Source organism: Glossina fuscipes, unplaced genomic scaffold (assembly GCF_014805625.2).
Source record: "Glossina fuscipes isolate IAEA_lab_2018 unplaced genomic scaffold, Yale_Gfus_2 0, whole genome shotgun sequence".
In the NCBI taxonomy this organism is placed as follows: domain Eukaryota; kingdom Metazoa; phylum Arthropoda; class Insecta; order Diptera; family Glossinidae; genus Glossina; species Glossina fuscipes.
Window position 1 is genome coordinate 18,832,310 of NW_023998414.1, and position 23,847 is coordinate 18,856,156.

General features: G+C 33.5%; 1 protein-coding gene across 1 annotated transcript in view; it reads left to right on the plus strand.

Annotated features, from left to right (window-relative positions):
- Positions 1-23,847, plus strand: part of LOC119639931 — a 153,337-nt gene that overhangs the window by 64,758 nt on the left and 64,732 nt on the right. The window contains exon 3 of the mRNA XM_038037664.1: positions 15,348-16,748. Coding sequence (XP_037893592.1) covers positions 15,348-16,748 — 1,401 coding nt within the window. The remainder of the gene's footprint in view (positions 1-15,347; positions 16,749-23,847) is intronic.

Sequence of the window (23,847 nt, forward strand, 5' to 3'; positions counted from 1 at the left end):
TTGACCGATTTGGTCCAGTTTCAATATTATTTTACGCGTCAAAACTTTCAATGTTTCTGCCAAATTTAAAGTCGGTAACTTCATTTTTTCGGTCGGATTTGCAAGAGACATTACACAAACGCACAGACGGACATGGTTAAATCGATTAACAATTCGATGCTGTTCAAAAATAAACATACTTTGTGACGTCTCTAAGGCTTCGTATTGGGCGTTGCAAACATTTTGATCAAATAAATATACCCCTCGTTCGTTGGTGATGAGTATAAAAAGAGCTCCATTTATTAATGTTTACCACATAAACGAATTGCGAATCGTGAATGAAAATATATAATAAAAATGATATCTTCATAACTGTTATTTTGACACTTTTGCACTTAAGATGAATAACAACAAGTAGTGCAACCTCAAGTAAGTGAAGTAAACAACCTTCACTCATCATTTATAACTTTGTGTCGACTTGGTCGATTTTTTCCAATTTTCCACATAAATAGTAGGTTGGAAAATTTTAGCCCTCTATCTTTCATAATTTGTAATGCGTAATGAGCAAAAACCCACAAATTCTTTTGTACAGAAACGGAGCTATGTTCAATTTACGCTCCAGTACGAGCGTGCGCTCTGACCAATTTAGATCATTTTCAATATAAAACTGCTTTCAGAAACTTACACCTTGTTCCACAAAATTTACGGTGGACATCTTCGTTTTTACGAAGAAGTGGAGTGGTCACGAAAAACACATCACATAAACGTACATACACACAGACGGACAGACATGGCTTAATCAATTCAGAATTGCACGATGATCAAGAATATATATATATATATCTACTTTATTGGGTCGCTCAATCTTTTGTTTGGGTGTTGCAAACATAATGATAAATGAGTATATCCATCTATCTATCCATCGTTAGAGCGTATAAAAAATACTTGTTCTGTGAAGTTTGTAAATTGAAGAAAGAACATTTGGCATTCTTTTATTAAAAGTTTGCAAGAATTAAAGTGCCAAGAAATAGTGCTTTGGCTCCGCTATCATATCACGGAGATATCGCTTTCTGTCGTTTATGACCGAATTGTTTTTAAGTGTATTTAATTAGTAAAAATGCTGCGTTTTATTATCCCAACAAGATAAGCTTTAAACATTTAACAATCTAATGTAAAATGAAGCGAAATGGTAATCCTGGTAATTTCTTTCACTTTTCTGTTTACTTTACGTCTCTTTATTTTATGCGTTTTTTATACCTATACTCATACCGCAAGTATGAGTGGCACAATGATTTTGTTAAAACGTTTGCAACGACCACAACAATCGTTTTCTATATCTACGTAATATTTGCTGAAAATGTTCTTTTGCCCACAAATATGAAATTATTGACTTGAAATTTGGCAACAAAATTGCAAGTTTTTGAATGCAAATTGATATTGAAAATGGTCTAAATCGATCGAAGGAGACGCCCACGGAATCATGCAAACTGAGACGACCTCCGTTATTCAAAAGCAATTAAAAATTGTTTTACAAATTTACAAATATTGGAATGTATATATCCATGGACGATGCTGGACTCTCTGGATATAATGGTGAAAAATTGATCACGCTTACCCAATCAAAATTTTATTTTTTATCAATCTTTATGAAACATAAAAATATTTAGCCAATTGTTAATTCGGAATGCATCTTACTATGTCCGTCTGTCCAATTGCATGGTATCTGTGGTAAACATTCTCACCTTCCCAACGAAAGGATACCGCCTACGAATTTGCAAATTTGAAAATTATTCAAAGGACACGCTTGCAGAAACTGTCAGCTCTTTTGTTTGCTCTTTTTCGTGTTCTTGCTTGTTGCTCATAAGGTACGTCATATATATTTCTATTTTAATTCTGAACATAGAAAAAATCAGCCTCGCTCGACCACGCAACATACAGTATGAGAATGATGGTTGTTTAGTTTTATTTAGGATAACGGTGATGGGTATAAAAGATTCGGTCAAAACCGTATATAATTTTCTTACTTATTGTTGTTAGTGCTTTTATTACAGCCGGCAAATTATTATTAAATGCGCTTCCGTTGTTGGACTCAATGTAATTGAATTTATTTCAATTTAAATTTCATATTTCAAGATGTCGGTCTACGCTGAATGCTCGTTCGCTAGCTAAGTTTATAACTTAGACGTGTACGTACAACTGTACTTCTTATATAGACATTGCTGCATTGGAGGCAGGAAGGCAGGAAATGTCAAAGAGACGTTATTCGTTTTACTGCTATGGCTGTTTGTTTGTTTGCCTGGGTGTTTCAGGCAATTTAAATTTCATGCGTCAAAGTGTTTGCAAATCAAATCAGTGTTCAGTTGCTCAGTCATATCTCTTACCCCTTGCTCTTCTGCGCTTCCACTACTCCGCACATATTTTTTCCCTCCATAGACTTTAGTGTTAATAGCACTGACGGATGCTAATAATGTTAGTTATTCTTAATAAATTTTTGTTTTATAAAGTCCTTGGGGCAGATGTTCCTTTGAATATGTTTTCCTATTTGCAAATCATACACATTTCGCTTTCATGTAAAAAAGAAAAAAAAAAGAAAAAAAGAAAAGAAACTTCAATCAATAATTAAAATATGCAAATGAAGTTGATTGAAAAATACTCATTTGAAACTACAAAGTGCTTACTCTATACGATTTGAAATTTCATACAAAGTGTAGTAAACGCTTATTTTTTGTTTTATAATAATTGGAAAAGCATTCAACGAGAAACTTCGAGTAAGTCGAAAATTTAGATGACCACATGCAGCGTAAATGATCGCCAATTGTTATAAATTTATGCATATTGAGTAATACTTCACATAAATATCAATGAAGGAAGGCACTGCCGCATAATATATGCTGGCATGTCTTTATGACACGTTTGTATGCAGTCATGTGTAAACCAAAATACCAACAATTGAAGGAGAAACTTGCAGCTTAACACATATACCCTTTGCCTTGGTTTGAAGGTATGAAGCTTTGAAATCCGTGATTGATATCCGTATTTTAAGATATGTGTAGCTTAGTTAAAGAAACCAGCAAAGTTAGAATGCACCTAAGTGTGTCTGTCTGTCCATTTGTTCGACCAAGCTGTGCAGTGTTTATAGTGCATATTCCCCGGTTCGCAAAAAAGAGGAAGATATCGTCTAAAAATTTGCAAAAGATTGTGAAAATTGTTTAAGGAGATCAAAGAATACGCCTACAACGCCTGCATGTGCACGCAACAAAAACTGAACGAGTCTTTGCTTTTCGTGTCCTGTGCTTATTGTATTGTCGTAAACTACGACAGATACGCAAAATTATTCCACAGAAAAATAGCAAAAATCAGCCACGCCCATCCAATATTATTCTAAACGAATATAATTTTTTTTATTTGTTTTTTTTATTTTTTTTTATTTTTTATTATTATTTTTAATGATAATCAAACGAGGGAATGGAATTTAAGCTCCATGTACCATGACGACATATTGCTTTTAAAAAATTTAAGCTTTAAATTTCATAAGTTAACTAATAATTGATAAGTGTACGAGACGCGTACAAAAAACTTGTTCCGATAAATTGATTTCTCTTTCGCAAGTAAATTCAAGCAAATGGTCCGTAATTTCGGCAGCGTTCGTGCATATCGTGGCCGTTAAAATTTTTAAATGGTTAAGTGAACAATATTAATATTTTTATATTGTAAGCTAATAATATTAATTATTTTTTTATGTAAGCTTTTAGTATGTTTTTATACCCATGAATTTTCTTTTGCTTGCAGCAAACAACATTTAACGCATTCTGTTTTTGCATGCGATAATCGTCGTATATGAGGCACAAAATTATGAATGCGAGAATTTCGAGTTGAAGAAGAAGAGGTGTTACAATTAAAAACTATTTCTACTGTAACGTGATTAAAGTTTTTCATTTTCTACGCTAATAATTGCAATTAATTTCTTTGCACTTTTAATGCGGACTTATGAGCTAAAATTGATAAATTCATTTAATTAATTGCACATCATTCACATATCTTACTATTGACAATACTTGAGTATCGTTGGTCATGTATTTAGTGCAATGTTGTCTGTAAACAAATCGCTTCAACAGACCAGTTTCATGATGCTTTCTCCCTCTATATATATATATGTAGAAATAAATTTCTTCAACACGACAAAGTCTTCCGGTCTTGTCGCTGATGGAGGTTATCGCTTGTATACTGATTTCGCTGAAACTGATATCACAAACAACAAAATGGTAAGGGTATTAATTGCCATTTCCAAGATAGTCTGGGACATCAAAAGTTAACGTGCATTAGTTCAATCAATTAGTTTACTTCATTTAGAATGTATCGCTTTTATAATATTTAACAAAGCCATCTATATATATATATATACAATAATAAAAGACATCAGAGCTTTTTATATCATGTTTACACATAAAATTCTCACACAACTTTACATTCGGAAAATACAGCTGCAGTTTCGAGTTTATCTCTGCTGCATTCAATATTTAGAAATTTTATATTCACCGCTGAAAGATGAAATTTAACTCGATGTGTCAGTCAGGGTTGTAAGACCGACACATACAAATCAAAATCGTGATAAAACATGTGTCTATCAACATAACAAAATAACAAAGTTCATCATGTTGATGTCTCTTCGTCGTCGTTTGTTGTTGAGTCTGTTTTTAAAATTTGCGGCTTATTTTTGCGATGATAGTTAAAGGGCAGGAAATCAGGTTTCAAATGCACATGCAATAGCTAAAGAATCGAAGGCAAATCAAAAATGACTTAAGGTCTATATCAGACATCGATTAAAATTACGGTAGTTACATGTGATGTGTCAGTTTGAAGATTTGATGAAACTAGAAAACAGGTTTAACCAGAACAACTAGCAACAAGTGGAAAAATGATGATGGTCGGTGGTCGAATCTTTTTAAAAGGATCCTCCATTAAGAACGATACTGTTCAAAATAGAAGAAACAAGTAAAATTCACCGGCCATGGCACTTCACTAAAGAGCCCACATCGCTACACGTATTAAGCCATGTTGTGTTGTATGACATCGCATAGGTAAATTGTGCTTTATTTTGCAGTAATAGTCTATCCATCACGGGTTTGAGCATTCGTTAATCGCTTTGTCCAATATTGGTTAGAGTATTGCTGCGAAAGCGCAATGAATGCTCGCCTCCAAATGTTACAGAAGTTTATAGCTGCTCAATGAAGATCTGAACTGCGGTTTCGCTACAAAGAAAAAATGCAAAAAGCGTTAAATTACATAACCGTCTCTGTCTAAATGGAAAGACGATGATGGCGACCCAATTTATTGATGACCAAACGATGAGCAAACACCATCAAGCTGCTACTTTCGTGAAACTTTGTAATGATTCCTAATCTGATAATTGTACGGGGTATGGGGTGTTCACATCGGGAAGCACATAAAACATTTGCAATCATAAAACAAAAGTATTGCTCTTAATGAAGGACGTATTTTTTACACGACTCCTAAACAATACAAAAACAAAAGGAAAAAATCAAATTTTGAAACTGTATAGTATTGGGTAGGTGTAGCCTCTTTTGTCCCATGCATACAGTTACTGCACGATCGTCGATATGACATATAAAGAAATTTTCATCGTCATATATGCTATAGTTTGACGGTAGTAAGTAAGTAAAAAAAAGCACAAATTTTTTTGCTTTTCACAACAAAGTTGCGCTGTTGGCCTGTCTTTTGACTGTTTTCATACCCAACTTCCATACTAACCTGCACATGTTTCCAACGTTTGTTTACCAAAGACATTTCGTAGCCGGACAGACAAACAGATACTGATGAAGAACGCATGCATATCTTTGAGGTTTTCTTACGGACGCTGCAAACGTTTTGAGAAATTGAATACACCGCCAGCCTTCGATAGTGAATATAAAAAGCATTTGTAATTATGAACGTTTCCTTTATAGTGATAGTGATAGTGATAGTGATATAGTTTTTAATTTAAAAACGAAAAGAAATATACACTGTTGCTCACAGCGTATTAACTTATTGTCAAGCACATTTAAGAAAATGTTACTGAAAAATGCATCTTTTCAACTTTGACGGTAGCATTCTTTGGCGAGAGTCGGTTTCAGTTTAGAACAGACTTTGTAATGCGAAATCATTTTGAGGTCGCAACTTCTTTTCGCTTCGCAACAACTTAGTAGACTCATATACTTGTTTTTCTTTTCTCTTTTTTTTTTTTTTTTTTTTTCAATTAATTCAAGTGAGACGGCATGTGCCAAGTTCCACTTTCTAATATGAGTTAATGTGCGGACAGATGTACGAAGAGTGTCGGTGAACGAGGACGTAAGAAAAATCTTTTTAAGAAACTGAAATAATTACTCTTGAAACACCGCTAAACTTATTTTAAAAATGTTTATAAGGAGCAATGAGAGAGGGATAAGTTTTATAGACATTTCAAGCACATGTGTAAAGGTTTTGTATGCAGACAATATAAGTATTTTGCCGGAAAATCATAAAATGTTATTCATTTTTTTTTTTTTCTTGCTGGTCTTTCTTTATGCGCATTGAAGTCATTTAAGAAGTTGTTGAGAATGTATGCTATTGTGTGTTGAAAATATGTGCATATTACGTGTTTGCAAGAACATATTTTCTCCAGATGTGCTTGAACATGAACGAACATTAAATATAAATCTTCAACTGTACACGCCTTTCAATAAACAAATAATAAAATTTTTCCACCCATTTTTTATGAAAGGAAATAGTTTGCTGACAAAAGGCGAATATTGAAAATCATCAGCAGCATTCTGCTACATTGCATTGATGCGTTGTTGGCTCTTTCCTTTAATCTTAAGTGCGCCATATTCAAAAGAAGTAGAAAACACAAAAATGACAGGAAATAAAATCATATTCGACTATGATCGAACCTTTTAAACCCACCAACGTAATCCAAAAAAAAAAAAAAAGGCTAAAAAAGGAACAAAAAAATTAAACTTTCATATTTTATAACATTGGGTGGGCGTGACTGATCTTTTCTATTTTAGCAAAAAAAAACAAGTGGAAGCTTATATCGTCCAGCTGTCGCAGTTGGGTAATAAACAAAGGCTCTCTCAGTTTATGTTGCATGGCAGGCGTGTTGTTTGACCGATTTTGGCAAATTTGAAAACGATATCTTAATTTTTTGCGCGAAAGAAAAGTTTTACCGCAGACACGATGTAGTCGGGCAGACGAACAAACCAACATGTTCAGGTGCGCTCCCAATTTGACATTTGTCAAAAGTGTTTATATATACTTAAGGGGAAGTCTGAAGCTTTTTTGGGGATGTTGCCGACATTTTGACAAGATGAATACACCGTTCATCCATCAATGATGAATATATAAAAATGAAAACAATTTAACTCTAGCGATGGCAAGAAAAAAAAAAACAAAAACAACTAAATATTACTTTTCGATAACCATGCGATGGGTAGAGTATTTGCTTCGTCAAAATGTTTGTCGTGTGCAATGCAAAGCTTCAGGAACCCAATCAATTATATACGCTCTTGACTAGTAACAAATTTGTAATCTCTTTACTTATTTCAATCTGTCCGTCCGTTACCCTATATAGCATCTGTGGTAAGCATTTAACACAGCAAAAGCATTGGTAATTCTCGCAAGTAAGTTGATATTAAAAATGGGCCAAACCGGGCAAAGGTTATACACTGAGAATACCTCTGCGTCAAACAATCTAAAAAAAAAAAAAAATTCAGAGAATGAAAATTCAATTAATTTTTACCCATTTTTAAGATACGCGGGATGGGTGTGAAAAAGTTTCGGCCAAAGAGGCAATTATAATTTTCTTGCTTGATGCTCTTAACAGCAGCGACAGCGGCGTGTAACTGTTTCGGCCAATTTTTTATTTAAATCTTATGATCTCTTTCATACAAAATCTCATTATAAATCTTTTACATAATGCACAGATATTTCGAAATCATATATCTTTGGAATGAGAAAAGGAAACAAAGGCCGAACAACCTTGTTTCAGTTCACGCATGCTGGCTATAGATTAAAGAGCAATAGCGCTATAAAAAAAAGCACATAGACATATTTTTCACTGTTTTAAAAGCAACTGTACAATACACGTAATGTGGTGTATTCGCGGTCAATAGGCAAGAGTATACTAAAAGATTGTAATTCAAATTAAGAGTTAATTAAATTTTTCATATCATTGCCTACCTATATATGTAAATCAAGGCGTCTCGTTTTTTTCGTGAACTCTCTCGCACAGAAATTCAAAGACGATATGTGACTCGTTTTTTTTTTTTTGTTTTTTTTACATACGCGTTTCTTTTTTTTTCTGTTTTACTAATTTGAATAGGCTTGGGAAGAAAGCTTTAACTTTAAGCGACACAAAATATTTGGTTTCCGTTCTCTCGTTGCAGTCATATGCAACAAAAGTCTTTGTCAGTTTAAACAAGATATTTAAGAATTTATGACGGGATTTGTATTCGTGTATTGACCGATACTGCGCTAATAAACACTTTATGCGAAACTCAATCTGATCAACAATGTGATAGGGTCAACAAAGAAAGAGGTTCATATACTGCAAATATCTTGAGTAAGTACAAAGAAAGGTAAGCAAATCGTATAGGGTAGAGACCAAATATTTTATATCCATCATCGTGATCCAAAAGAAGGGCAAAGAACTACATTTTCATACTCTACAGTATATTAAAATAAACATAGACATTTATATCGGGTATGTGTAAGTAAACAATACAAAAGTAAATTTGTTCACAGTTTTTGTTACATAGACGTGTGCACATTGTAAACGTGTTCTTTGAAAAGTTTGCATCATTTTCAATTTGTTTTGCAAGTTTGTAAGCGATATTTTTATTTTCGCAAGCGGGAGAATGTTTACCGCAAATACTAGAAATAGAAAGAAAAATTTCTTTTTATTCCTCCAATCGAGCGTTGTTTACGCTTCAATAGATCAAGCAACAAGAAGAACGGCGTTACTGATTGTCTTTAATCAATTAGAGACATCTCTGGCTGTTCTCGAATTTCATAGGTCAGCGGAGTAATCCCGTCTAATGTTACACTAAATCTTAAAAATGCCTAAAAATAGCTTAACTAATTTCAAAGTAGCATCAAATGGAGAATTGAGATTTTAATCCTCACAACCGTATGTCACGGCTCCCATTATACGACATACGATATACGAAATTTGTATGCAGCCCATTTATCTTACTTATGCCCATATCTGATATCTGATAAAGTCGATGATGGGAGGTGAAAATTTCATTGATTGCTAATATCAAATCTATCGGTCTATGAACTGCTATCATATCCAAACACGCAATGCTTGAATTTTTTATTTGCGCATTTTCTGCGACCATGAACACTATTCCAACACTTATCGTTTGATATCGGAGTGGACAGATACAGTGTTCTGTGTTGTACATTATAACTAAAATGATAGCTTCCTTAGGGGGAGATGACATTAAGTGATTTCAAGGCAAAGATTGCGTACAACGGATATGCTTAAAATTAACTAAACATTTCTATATGATAAATATTAACCTTTTTATATTTAAAGAAAAAATCATTTGTTATTATTAAATGCATTTTCAAATTTAAATATTTTCCATTGTCGTCACGTTACGTGTATCTTGTTTAATGAATTAAGAAGCAGAATTAATCAAAAGATATTTGCTTTTATGCTCTTTGACTTGTTTCGCTTATCCGTATACGTATCTACAATATCTATAAAAATGTAATTGTGTGTGCTTATATATATATATATGTATATATATATATATATATATACCTTTGTGTTATTCCTGTTGAGCGTGAAATACTCCTAAGGTTTCCAATATTCAGCCTGATGCCTCTTTACAAAAAGCGCTCGCTGACAAAAATCGTTAGTTCTGTGTGCACATCTGTTGTTTTTTCTCAAAGTATAAGCTCATTTAGATGCATGAGTGCATATGAGCGTATACAAGTCAAGGATGTAAAAAAATTTTCCTAAGATAAAAAAACTACTTCCGGTTTAAAACGAATCTTAGGTACTCATCGTCTCCATTTGTCCAATAGTAAAAAATCGTTATTTTCTTGTTATTCATTATGTATTTTCTATATTATGAACGAATTTCTTAATAATTTTTTTCATAGTGTGAAACTAATCTGTTACCTGAGCGATGAAAATTGGAGATGTTATGATGAAATTATTTTTCAGAAAACGTTCTCAGGTAACTTTAACAGCAATACGCTCAAATAAGTTTCATCGTCTGCCTTTTATCGATGACTGTTGACCTCTCTGCCCTTCAAATTATTTCTCTTAACAATGTCCAAAATATGTTTCTCGGAAGGCGTGCTGTGTCTAGGGTCCGATGTTCATACACGTCTCAAAAGGCAGGAAAAGATAATGGTAATCCATAGGTAATATCTTGCATGTCCGTTGTAATATGTATATATATATATTTTTTTTTTTTTTCTCGGAAAATTTTCATAAAAATTTTCGGTAAAAATCAATGCAACCTCGAAAAGGTTTAAACTCTCTTGGCTTATTGACAATGTATTTCTGTGTGCTACAAGCCTAATGCCAAGCCTTGTGTGCTTCTTCGCGTTGAGTATGAAAGTAGCTCAGCACTAACGAACAGGCAAATTGCGAAAAGGAAACTTATTTACGACAAAAACTCGAGTATATTAAGATGACTATATATTATGCTACGTATTTGCGCAATTGTTTATTATGTAAAGATTTATAAGGTGTTGCCATGAAAGATTCGTAACACTAGATTTACCGTCAATTTGACGCGTACTTGAATTTAAGCTTAAACATTTTGCATAAATAAGTAAATATATTTAAATATTATAATACATGTATACTCATTTTTTTGGGACACGCCCATTTCGCAGATTCAAGGGGCAAAATTCAGTCCGCAATCGTGAATCGTTAGAATAAATGGAAATAAATATGAATTTTTAAATTAGATCGGGACTGGGACCATTTTTCCATCGAACATGCAAATGCATCTAGCGAACATATGCTGCTTTTGCTGCATTTGGGGTAGTAGTCTTTCAGAGAGATCGCGCCCATTTTTTAATCGACCCGTCAAATTGATGGGTAAATCTAGTGTTCGTGAATCTAGTGTTCAAATGACAAGTTGACCTCTTGTCCACGTCATATTATCTCTTTCCTTTCCAAAATTTACCGTTACATGTAGAAGCCATACATGTCTCATGTTGTGTTTGCGATAAAAAATACTTTTCGTAACAACGAAAATGTCGAGTTTCATGCCAAGAAAAGATCATTTGCTGAGAGCATTTTTCCGCTTTCGGAACAGATGAAACGAAGAAGAGAAAGTCTCCGAACGAGAGATAAAAAGTGCATCTATTTTGAGATTCATGATTGTGAAAATTCATGATTAGATCCAGACGTGCCATTATCTCCAATTTTCATCCCAGGCTGAACTGCTTTGATAGAAATACGATATTCTCTCCTTAAAGCCATTGGAATAGCCTGATAAGCTATACGTTGTTAAATTCTGGTAGACCTGGTTTAATATCATGCACTACGAATAACTTTTAATGGATTTAAACCATTCGTTGTGCAACAAATGACCGAAATATCAAAAAAGGCAATACAATGTCATTTTTTGCATGGCATCTTCCTATCCATCCATATAAGAAAATCAGTTGGCGATACATTAAAAGCGCCAGTGTAAGCCGCTTACCTACCAAACGTCAGTTGTTTCGATTGCTGAGCAGCACCTTTAAAATATGTTTTGTTTTTTTTTTCTCGTTTTAGCGTAGCATCCACAAATTCCCAAAATAGATGGAAAAAATCCCGCTAGCGATGGGCAATACACTCAATAAAATATTTTTTTATTATTTTCATAAGACAATCGTGTATTTTTAATATAAAAATTTTGGTTTCATATATACATACTAAGCGTACGCATACTGTACTGCCTTCAGTTCGTTTTAGTTTTGATATTTGACTATTTAAGCAATATTTTGTTAAGCATTTTCGGTCACTTTTGGAAAGAAAACTTTTTCGATATTGCATATTCCTGCAAAGGGCACTAGCATAAGCAATTACAGTAACGTGAACACTTAATGCGCTTTACGACCATTTAAGGATTCCTCTCCGTTTATGATAAGCAAAATTTCTATATCATTTTTTTTTTTTATTTTGCATTACAGACGTGATCGAGGTTGTGGCCTCACTATCTTTACAAGTTCATCTTGATGTTGCTCATCGTAAAAGTGCTAACAATAGACACATAAAAATGTTTCCGATAAGCTTTTTTTCGTTTAACAAGCGAAAGAATAAAATTATTTTTATATATCGCAACCGCTAAATGGCGCATATGGCAAACCGCTGCAAAGATTCTCACAAACTATGTTACGTTAGGATTAGGATGAAGTATATTTGCTATACCAGTATCAGATTAGATGCAAATGAGAATATTTTTATGTATGTTTGCTTTTTTCTTTTGTTTTTCTTTTCTTCTCTTTTTTTTTCAAGTCATATATGGAGAATAGTTTTGTACAAATAAAAAATTTACATATAAACGTTCGTGTTGCGTCAGAAATGTAGTTTGTGTTTCGGTGTTGTCTTCAAAATATGTTACTTTGATTTTACTTTGACTTTATCTGTTAATGTATGCACATCTTCAGGGAGTTAGTCATATTCTCTCTCCTATTTGCATAACTACGGAGTTGTTGGTATCAAATTTGTACTCCATTCATTTTTAAATGTCGTTGTAAAATAAATAAATATTTTGATAAGATCTATTCCTATTTATATATCTAAATGCAATTTGTTCTCGTTGATAGAAGTAATTTTAATACAATTGTGCATTAATTTCTTTAGAAAAAAACAATTATAATAGTTGTTGGAGAATATATTCGGTGATAATAAAATTTTTCGAGATAAAACCATTTGTCTTTTTACATTATAAAGTAAGTTTTTTCCCAAGCATTGTTATCTAAAGATTCTAAAGATTTTCATTTCAGAAATTTAATTCTGAAATTTTCTACTTCAAAAATTATTTAAATCGGTCGAGTGTTTTTAAATTCGGCAAGTGTGTGGCTTTCATTCTCGATGATTACGAAAGTGCATAAAAATTTAATGTGGAAAAGCATGATACTTTGTATATATCTAAAACGATATTCCACATATACCGACGTAACGAATATATTATAGGTAAAAGGAAAAATTACGTAGCGATTTGTCAATAAAATTCAAATTAATAATCATAACTTCTGGGCTTTCTAGGCGGAAAAGTGAATCTAGTGTTTTTGACAGGCCCCTTTTGACGGGAGTTTAACAGCATTAAAAGAGTTCTGCGGAGAGCGAAACAAATATTAGTCAGATATTGCAAAGTGGGTGCATCCATCAAAGCTTCTTATCCAAGCTCAATTAACTTTTTGTTAAAACATGAGAACCTTCTCTGGTTCGGCATTGCCATCATAGCAGATGGCGACTTTTCTTTTGGGTAGTTTGTTTTCAGTCCGACCAGGAGCAAAGCATTACCCTACGAGGCATCAATGCGCGATTTGTTACCGCTTTTACAATTTCATCCTTTTTGATCGACGACGTTTTTCATCTATTAGTGTCGTATAAGATCCATTTTCTATTATCTTAAAAGATAGCTCGACTTTGATTGGTTGCATGCAAATTAAATCTAACGTATTAAATTTCTCACTATTAATTGACATGTGATACCTAAATGTCGAGCTTCTTCGTTTATCCAGCCTTGTAGTGCAAAATTGTTGAACTTTCAAAGTTCAGTTCAGCAACAAGGTCATAAGACGAGATATATCGGTATTCCCCCATTTTTAAAAGAACTTTTCTTAACTTCAATCATATCAATGATTGGCGCGGCGTGTATGAAACATTGAAATTTCTAGAACAGAAACAAGTAAATCGTTTATGGATTGCTGACTTTGGCAAAGCTTCTTTACCATTAACGCTATGAATTTTTTTCACGAGCCTATTAAGTGTTGTAGGCGTGACTTGGTCGCAGTGATTTCATAAGCTTCAGAATTTTATTTGATTTGTAAAACGCAATTATTTTTATTGCCAATTACTAGATATGGCCTTTTATACAAGTCCCCATTGAAGGATAGGGATATAATCAAACATTTTGACAAATTGTTTACAACAGCCACAGACTATATATTATATACCATATATTTTCGATCAGTGACAAATTCTCAATCGATTAAAGCATGCCCGTCCGTCCATCTATCCATTTGTCTGTCTAACGTCTGTGATAAATATCCTTCAGCTCGTAAATGGGCCAAACCAAAATAATCAAAGGGCACGCCCACAGTTATAGTATATTCTTAGAAGATCTCTATTTTCAAAATCAATCGGCCATAGTTGAATAGAATTTTCTTGCCTGTTCTATAAAATATAAGTTTATCAAGCGTAAAGCATTATATCTGGTAATCTGATTACGTTGTGATATGGGTTTAATTTTTGTTCACGTGTTCACCAATTAGTGTCGCGTAACTGTTGTATGAGTGTAGGCATTATTTATAAAATTAGAATTATTTGTTAATAAAAAATTTTATTTATACAGTTACAGAGTTATAGCTTAAGTGTAGTGTGACGAAATAAGTAAGTCATCTAATGATAAAAAAACAGTTCGAAAGTATAAATCAGGTAATCTGTGTATTTCCGAAGCAGATGGACTGAATGACTCAGGGAATGTCCCCTCTCTATGCAAGCAACTCTGTAATAGCAACGATTAGTAGATGAAGGGACAGAGCAAGACATAAAGAGTGAATGGCAGTCGGCTGTGGATATAGATATCGAATTGGCAAATGTTATATTTGTACAGGCTGAGCCGTCACGACGCCTACATAAGCAAGAATGCTCTCTACCGCATACTGAGATTTGAAGTCGTAAACATTGCCGTGGTAAACACGACTCTTGTCCGCTCGGCTACTTGATGCTTGACTTATTGCAGGCTTCGTCGTCTGGATAAGGGGCATGATCGAGTAAAACCGCTTCACTTCTATCCACAAATATTTTTACTCCCACGGCGTATTTAGATAAGAAGAATTTTTGTTATACAAATGAACATAGCCATAAGTGCACGTGACCTACACAGGGCAACCAACCTTCACCACACCATATATAATTTATAATGTCTTTTAACTTGAAAAAGTTTCACTGAGTAAACGAACAGTTGATCAGTGCAATTGTGTCCTTTTATATATGATATAATGTGTGGAATTCATTTAATAGGCGACCGATTATGTAAATATAAAAATTTGTTTTTTTTTTGTTTTTTTTTGTTTTTTTTTCATTTTCATACCTTCTAAAGGTTATATTTATGCATATGGAATTTTTATAACTATTTCAGTTTCACCTGTTATGACTAATGTAAATAACAACAACCATAACAACGATTATTTTCAACTACAAGAACAACAGCAGCGACAATTGAAAACTAAATCTACAACGATGAAAGTAAAAACCCCCCCAACACATACACACACAACCCCTACTACTAATTATATGCGAGCAGCCTCTAATTGGTTCGATTCGAAAACGTATGAAGCGATGCATTCATTTGCAATGAAGGAGAGAAGAGATGCACCGAAAACATTAGCTGTAATACCTGAATGGACTACTTTTACAATATTCACAACAGGAAGAAGATTTTTTACACCTTTCACGACCACTGTTACTGTACACTCTAAGGCTACTACTAGTACAACTATCAGTAACGATATCAGCACTGAAACAGTATCTATTTCCACTATGACAGCAACTAAATCTCGGGAACAATACTTTATAAGCGAAGAGTCTTCTGCAATGACGAACGGGGTTTTCATTATGGCAAGCGATGAAATGCAATCTAAAGAAGGTCAAAAGACACTGCACAATAGTATTAAAAGTCATAACAATATCCGATTTATAAAACCAACAGGTAGTTATATTTGTGCAACAAAAACGACAACAAAAAAACGTGATGAAATTAGCAACCTTAACAATAGCACAACCCAGACAAGTATTATTAGTAATACAAGCAACGGTGATGACGCAACAACAATTCCCAGTCTCAGTCAAATTACACATGATGTTGGTCAAAGAAATTTGATAGAGAAGCCAATGCAAAGGCTCACAAGACATCAGGATGATAAGGCAATAACAATTCCATTACAATCAATACCTTTGTATTCCATAACGATAGAACGGCAACAACAGCACCGGCAAAATACAGAAAATGGGAATAATAACAAAGATAATGATAGACAAGACGTAGCAACTTTAACAACAGCATCAGCATCAGCATCAGCACCATCATCAGCATCAACATCAGCATCAACATCAACATCAGCATCAACATCAGCATCAGCATCAAGAACAATAACAATAACAAAGGCTTCTAGAAGCACGCAAATAGAAAGGTATATAAAAATAATCTTAATCAAAGGGCATTTTTATGTTTACGCTTACAACAACAACGTTAATAAAAGCAGCGATAAAAATAATATGCTTGCTTTGTTAAGATTATCCTATTTTCGTAGGAAAGAAACTGCAATACAACCAGTGAATCAATTGAGGCGACCTATGATGGTAACGACGACGACAACAACATCGTCATTACTGCAACGTTATGCACGTCAGGCAGCAGATGCCGAACAGAATGATAAGTGTCGTATGTTCGTGGAAGGAGATCCTGCGAAAAATGAATTCTATAGCCCCGAATTCCCCAATAATTATACGAAAAACATTAACTGCACACGAGTGATTGTAGGTAAGTGAGAGACATTTTTTTTTTTTTTTTGGTTTTTGTCCTCTTTGTTTCCTATATAACTGAACTTATTTACGAAGCAATTCTATACACTGATAAATCAAAATCCATTTGTTCGCTATCAATGAAGGGTAACATAATATTCTTGTGTTATGTGAGGCGTCAACACACACACACACACACGTTTCTTTCAAGGGCTTACTTTGCAAGGCGTAGTTCGCCGCAAAAGTTTTCATTACTGCAGGTTATTAAAGCATAGTTGAAGAGCACAAGAGTACGTCTATGTGCAAATTAATGAGAAAATTGTGTGAAAATGTACAAAAGATTATAGGGCAATAAACTTGACAAAATCACTTTCAATGAGGAAGCATTACGGGAAACTTTATGCATCATTCTACCAGAATAAAATGCAAGAGAATTTAATACAATAAGTAAAGGTTTACAAGACCTTACCGTATGAACTCGTTTAAGCTTTAAAATATTCGCCATCAATTCAATGTAGTAACAAAGTTATCCTAGAATACTTGTATTCAAAAACATCAAAAAAAAACTTTTTTTTTTATAGAAATATTTTGTACGGGCCGTATTCGGAACAGCGTTTCGCCTATGTTACCAGTAGCATTGGTTTCATCTTCTCTATTGCATAAAAACCAGGATCGAAGAAGAATAAGTTTTACGATCAATTATGGTAAACTAATGAACTTAATACTTATTGCACTTCTAAGCAATTGCATAATAGTTTGCGACCAAAGAGCAATATTTGGATATTACTTTATTCGAATTTCTATTCTAGTCAACGTATGCTTGGCTCACTCATTCTCACTTTAATAAATTTAATAAATTTCATAAAAAAAAAAAATAATAATAATAATAAATAAATTCGTTCTGGGTAGCTCCACGAAAATTCAATTATACATGATAAGACATTATCTGTGAGTTGCTTCCAAACTTGTATGTATTAAAAAATAGTCTGTCACTAATTTGCTTATTCTCTTTCCTTTGCAATAAACTTTCTCACTCACTTTTTCGTTTTTGATGGTCCCACATGAAATCTTTTTGTTATGGCTTCTATTTCTTTTATTCCTTTCTTTTACCAATTCTTTGATTTGTGCTCACATTTCATTTCTGTTGTTGTCCGTATTATGACAGTTTAATTTATTTTTGAATTTTTAATCCAAATTTACAACATACTTTTAGGGAAACCTCTTTGTAAATATGCATTGCATTCATTCAGTTGAATTTGACAAAGTAAGCCAGAAGAAAAAGTTCTCTGGCACTGATACATTGATCGATCTGTTAGCGAACTGGTATAAGGGTAAATTGCCGCAACTAGTTTGTAGGGTGTATAAAGATCTCATACTTTATTCAATTAATTTGCACAAATTTCAAATTATATCTATTAAGTGTAAATTGATCGAAAAAATCATTGGGCATAGCTTTGTCGTGAATTGCTTTGCAATTGCCTTTCGTGCTGCTGTCCCTAGCATAGCCTCTGCTATCCATCTCGTTTTCCCATGAGTTTCATAGATCGCTAATTTCTCAAATCTAATAATAATTCTTTCTACTGCTTTTACATTTCTTCACACGAGCACATACATTATAGTAATGTTTAAGCAGTTTATTAAGTAAACATTTTTGAATGATGATAAAAAATGGCAACAGTGAAGCCATTCTCCTGAGGTATCTTTTAATTTAAAGAGAATTTGCGGCAAGGAGCAAAAATAGAATTGAAAAACCAATGTCGACCTGAAGCTTAAAATGCATTCATGTAATTTTTCTTTTTTTTTTAAGCAGTTTTCATGTTGGCAGAAATGATATTGCTATAAAGCAAAAGATGTTGGCTTGGAAATCGATTGAAATACATTGGCATAAATAACAAAACAAACGAGTACTAATTAACAAGAAATAAAAATACAGTATATAGAAACGTAACTAATCCATTTAAATGTGAATAAAGCATAAAAGAGCACACATACACGCAGCACGTAGCGCTTTAAGGCTTATAGCAAATAGTACCACTACACAAAAATACAATTATAGCCGTAACAGCATACAAAAAAGGAATCTGAAATGAATAAATAACAAAATGTAAAGCATAAACAATATATATATGCAAGTAACTTTGAAAAATAGAAGACAGACCAGGGCGTGTAACGTAAAGACTTGAAAATTCTGGAAAAGAAGTGCAAATTTTGTCGTAAACTTTGCAACGAGTTGGCCGATAGAAGTAGTTGAGTGAGTATTTAATGTTATATATTTTTTTTTTTTAATATAATCAAGTCTAATAAATTAGTTCGTTCATGTGCAATGAAAATGAACGCTTAACGTGTTAATTATAAAAGAAATTAATTGTGGGCCTTATATAACCTTAAATTCTCTGGCATGCTTTCATGTCTCCGTTACGTTTCATCATGACGCGCAAAATCGGGCTACCCTTATTTTGTCGCTCACAAATTAACCGCCACATGAATTATGCAACTAATTTTCATTTATTATATTTTTTATTATTATGTATAAATGTAGCTACATCGTTATTTTGCCTAAGTATGAAAACTTATAAACAAACACAATTATTCACACACTAATATATTATTCCAAGTTATAAAACGTATACATATTATATAAATATATATATATATATATATATACATTGTACATCGACCATAAGTGTGTATGAAATTCTATATACACATAAACATACACATGTTTAAACTATGTACTCAATCTGTTCATCATTTCCCCATCTTCACGGTTTAGATGAGGATCGTTACCATTTCTAATACAACGGTAGCCGTTTATGTCGGCCCTGGCGCGTCTAAACTAACTCGCACATTACAAGGTAGCCCACATAGATCCACATTAGATCTTTGATAACAATTCCCTGTTACATTACATATATTTAAGTCATAATGTCTTAGCGCTCTTCCCTCAGTTATTAGGTCTTAAACTATGATTAGCCGTAGGATTAAGCCTAAATATTTTTTGCCTTCACATCACATTGCCCAGATATTCCTTCGCTTGCGTGTCATTCGGTCCCTTTTGGATTGGAACATTGCGTCATTACCGGATACCTAACATTTTCGCTATTTCTCAGCACTTGTACTTTAGCAAGATATCACAATACCGTTTTTCGTTTCATTATATAGTCGACTATTGTCCTACCTTTCCGTTTATGCGCATAGATTCATGATTCATCAACTGTTACGATTTTATAAACGTCTTTTGAAGCATCACCATTGCATTTCTTAAGTACTTGTTCTCACCAACCACTACTTCTTGTATCTTTTTGGGAATTTGAGGAAACACATGTTGCACTAAATGGTCATGTAATATTATATGTGTGCCGATGAAAGTAGTGCCTAAAATTGCCTTAATCTCCCCGTATTGCACATATCACCCGTGCATCATCAATTTTGCTGGAACGTTAATGTTTCCTGGCTCAATATCGTCTTTCGCTAGCAAACAAATAGCGACGATGGCTGAACTTGTTACATCAGCATTTCGCAGTAAGAAGAGATGATACTTAATTGCTAAATGCGGAAGCAAGTTCATTGAGACACAATATTCAACACGAAAAACACTCAACATATTTAAAAAATTGCGATTTGTTGGCTGAACACAAAAAAAGCAAGAGGGACAGATGGATATATATCAACCGTTTCAATTGGGTTTGTTTTTATGGCAAAACATGTCGATTTCATTCAAATTTCATCAATATTTGACCAAAAATTGCCTCTTGTAGAAAACAAGACGGAGAAACGGATAGCATTTATGACATGAGGTGGTGCACACTTCGCTTAACATATTTATTCATGCAGCGAATTTGTAAATAACAAGCCATACTAAAGGAGGAGGGCCTTGAAAAAGTTGCCCGTTCTGAACCGAATTTTATCAAAATGTACCAATAATTGCGACCTGCAGATTGAACATAAAAACTAGGCGGACAGACGGACAGACAAACAAACCTAAAGGCTTGCCTCTCACTGAAATTTTTTAAGAGCCTTTCTTCTTCTTTTTTTTAGTATGGCCATTCGCCTAGGGGATGCTCTGTGCACGTGTAAAACAGTGATGAGAGTCAAAGAGAAGTTGGAAGTAGAGCTAAGCGGTCTAAGCCTAACGGGGGCTGTATGTCCGATTCGATAAATGGCATTAGCGTTTCGCGGCTGAACGCTCACTATAGCTAGTGTGGTTATCAAAGCATACTAAGATTAGAACCCACGAAACCCATTGCCGTTTCATATTTGCTTCTCTTATCTGTTTGGCTGTGCGGCAGTCCTATAATAAGTAAATAAATCAAAACGAAGGGTTTTTATTTTGCGGCATGTTACGCATACAAAAGCAAAGAACGCAAAGGTGATTGTGAAAGCAAAATATGAAAAACAAAAGTCAATTGCCGTTTATACGTTAAGGATGGGAAGGTACGAACAGGTACGCGATGGGGAATCGAATGAGATTTATTTAAAATGGAAATTGGATTTCATTTAATTCGCTTAAAGAAATATTCTCAGCTTGCATTCCATCAATGCGGTCCTTGTAAAAAAGTTACAATGTAATATATGAAAACACACTTGGCAGCTACGTTGCACATATAATATAATTCATTTTCTCTTCAGTTGCTGCTGTCAGTAAAGTTGTGAAAAAAAACAGCCTTCTATTGCATTTCAATCTCAGTGTGTATGTGCAATAAAACTCGAGTAAACCCGTTATGTTTACAAAAAAAGGCGCACCTTTACCCAAGTATGCAGAGATGGGAATACGAAATGCTATTGAAAATTTCATCAAAATGACTCTTTGAGATGCATGGAAAGTAAACAAATCATAAATCATTCATTTATTTCGGATGTGTGTTCGAAAGAAAATTCAACGTATTTATATAATTTATGATATTATGGCAACAAGGATACTCAAAGAAAAACTTATTATTAGATTTATTTATTTTATTTATTTATTTTTTTTTTCTTTCATTCATGCAATTGCTTCAGTTTACTCCTTCACTCCTTGTTTCCCGCACATTTTGTAGCGGAAAACAAAGCACGCGATATATTTGCAATGAATTCTCCTGATTTCCACCCAATTGAAGGCCCCTATCAATTTCGTTTGCTTTCCTTGTGATACTAATCAAATAATTGCGAAAATTTAACATTTATTCGGGCGTACGATTACGTTCGGCATATTGTAATTGTAATTGGTTAGGAGAACGAATGCTTAAATGTGATAAGCAGAAAAGTTGAAAGGTCAGTTACAAATTGAACTCGCCGAGAAAGCGAGTTACCTAAGGGAATCGTTCGTATATATAGCAGAAACTGCCAATCTAAAATTATATATTAACTAATTTCTTTCTCGGATTAAGTAAATTGAATGAATGAATATTTTCAACACGAAAATCACAAATAAAATCTGAAGAAAGAGCCTCTCAATCAAATATTTCATGTTAACACTTCTACTGCAAACCAATATGTATATTATACCTATATAGTGACGGATGAAATGAAAACAATTGAAAAGATGTTGACTTGTAGATGACATATGTATTCATATATATATATATATAATATAGCTTAATTAAAACCGTACTGAATATTTGATTATTGCTTAGTATAAAATATATTGAAATGTTTCGTTTTTTACGCTCACCACGTAATATATATGAAACCTGAGAGACGCTCTTAAGTATATATATTCTTGCTCAGCAGGAAATTGTGGATTGATTAAGCCGCCAGTCTGCCCGTCTGTATATCTCTAGGTCTGTTGTGTGGTGCATGTTCTTGACACTCTCTTGGTTAAAAAAAAAAAAAAAAAAAAAATGAAGATAACATTGCAGGTCGGTAGTGAAATTATCCCAAATTGATCACAGTACACGCTCGCAGGTTTCTGCTCATCGCTTACAAATTATGAAAGATAGAAGTCTAAAATTTTCTACTTTAACTTTATGAAAAACTTTACTATTTATGTATAGAGATGTGAACAAGTAATGAAATTTTTTCAGTTTCACTTTCTTATGGCCTTATCCTTATTAATCACAAGGTAAACACAGACAGAATGCTTAAAACTATTTTGTGCACGCTTCAAATGAAAATATTGTTATGAAATTCGCTTTTACTAAGATACAGTCCGTATCACTAAATCGTGTATATTTTGTTCAAGAGAAATACACTTCAAAGTTCTTTGATTTATAATTACATTCCTTAACAGTAGGATCATTTATTTGCAGTTACGTTCCTTAAATGTAAGATTATTCACAATTTATTTTAGCCGTACTCTCAACTTCTATATTCTTGCCCGACTAACTCTCCCTGCCACATGTTTACAAGCATGTTATTATACCTAAATTTATGGTTTTATTTCTAATCCCAGCCTGCTTTTCCTCTAATCGTTTTCATTGGCCTGCACATGCATGACGCGCATGCGATTGCTCATTTGGTTTTTCCTTCTTTAAGGAATTCATTATTAGGGAAAATTACTTAGCTGAAATTAACTGCCTTTGGGATTTTCGTAACAATATATTATCTGTCTGGGTTAATTCTACAATGAATATCGTAGATAACGCGACTTGCCGCGCGGTACATTTTCTTTCAATAACACAGAGTAGAATGCAACAAGCTAAGTGCGATAGTTCCAAACTAAATACCGCGCACACCACAGCGCGCTAAAATACTAGCGATATGGGTATCAAAGAAAAGGATTTGGAGAGTAGAACGCGACAAGCTGAGTGTGTTAATTCTAAATTAAATTTGCTGAATGGCGCGACGTTGTACGTTAATCTTTCTCTCCTAGCAGTACCTTTAAGCGAGGTAAAAAATTCAAAGGTAAATTTTATCTCATTCACTTTTTTGTGGCAAAAAAGATTTTATTTGTGGCGGGTATGCGAGATCGGGTCCCAAACAAATTATAACTTTCTCATTTGTTTCTTTAATTATTATAAGAATAAATTTCGAATCTCTTTCACTTTCGAAACTCGGCTTAGAAAATAAATTTTAATTTTGAAGTGTTTCGAATTTCAACAAGAAACAAATAATTCAAATCTTACGCTCATATAAACTGTAACAACTCTTTTGGATTTCTGGTGTAAATTTTTGGAAAAAATGGAAGAAAGCGTTGACAA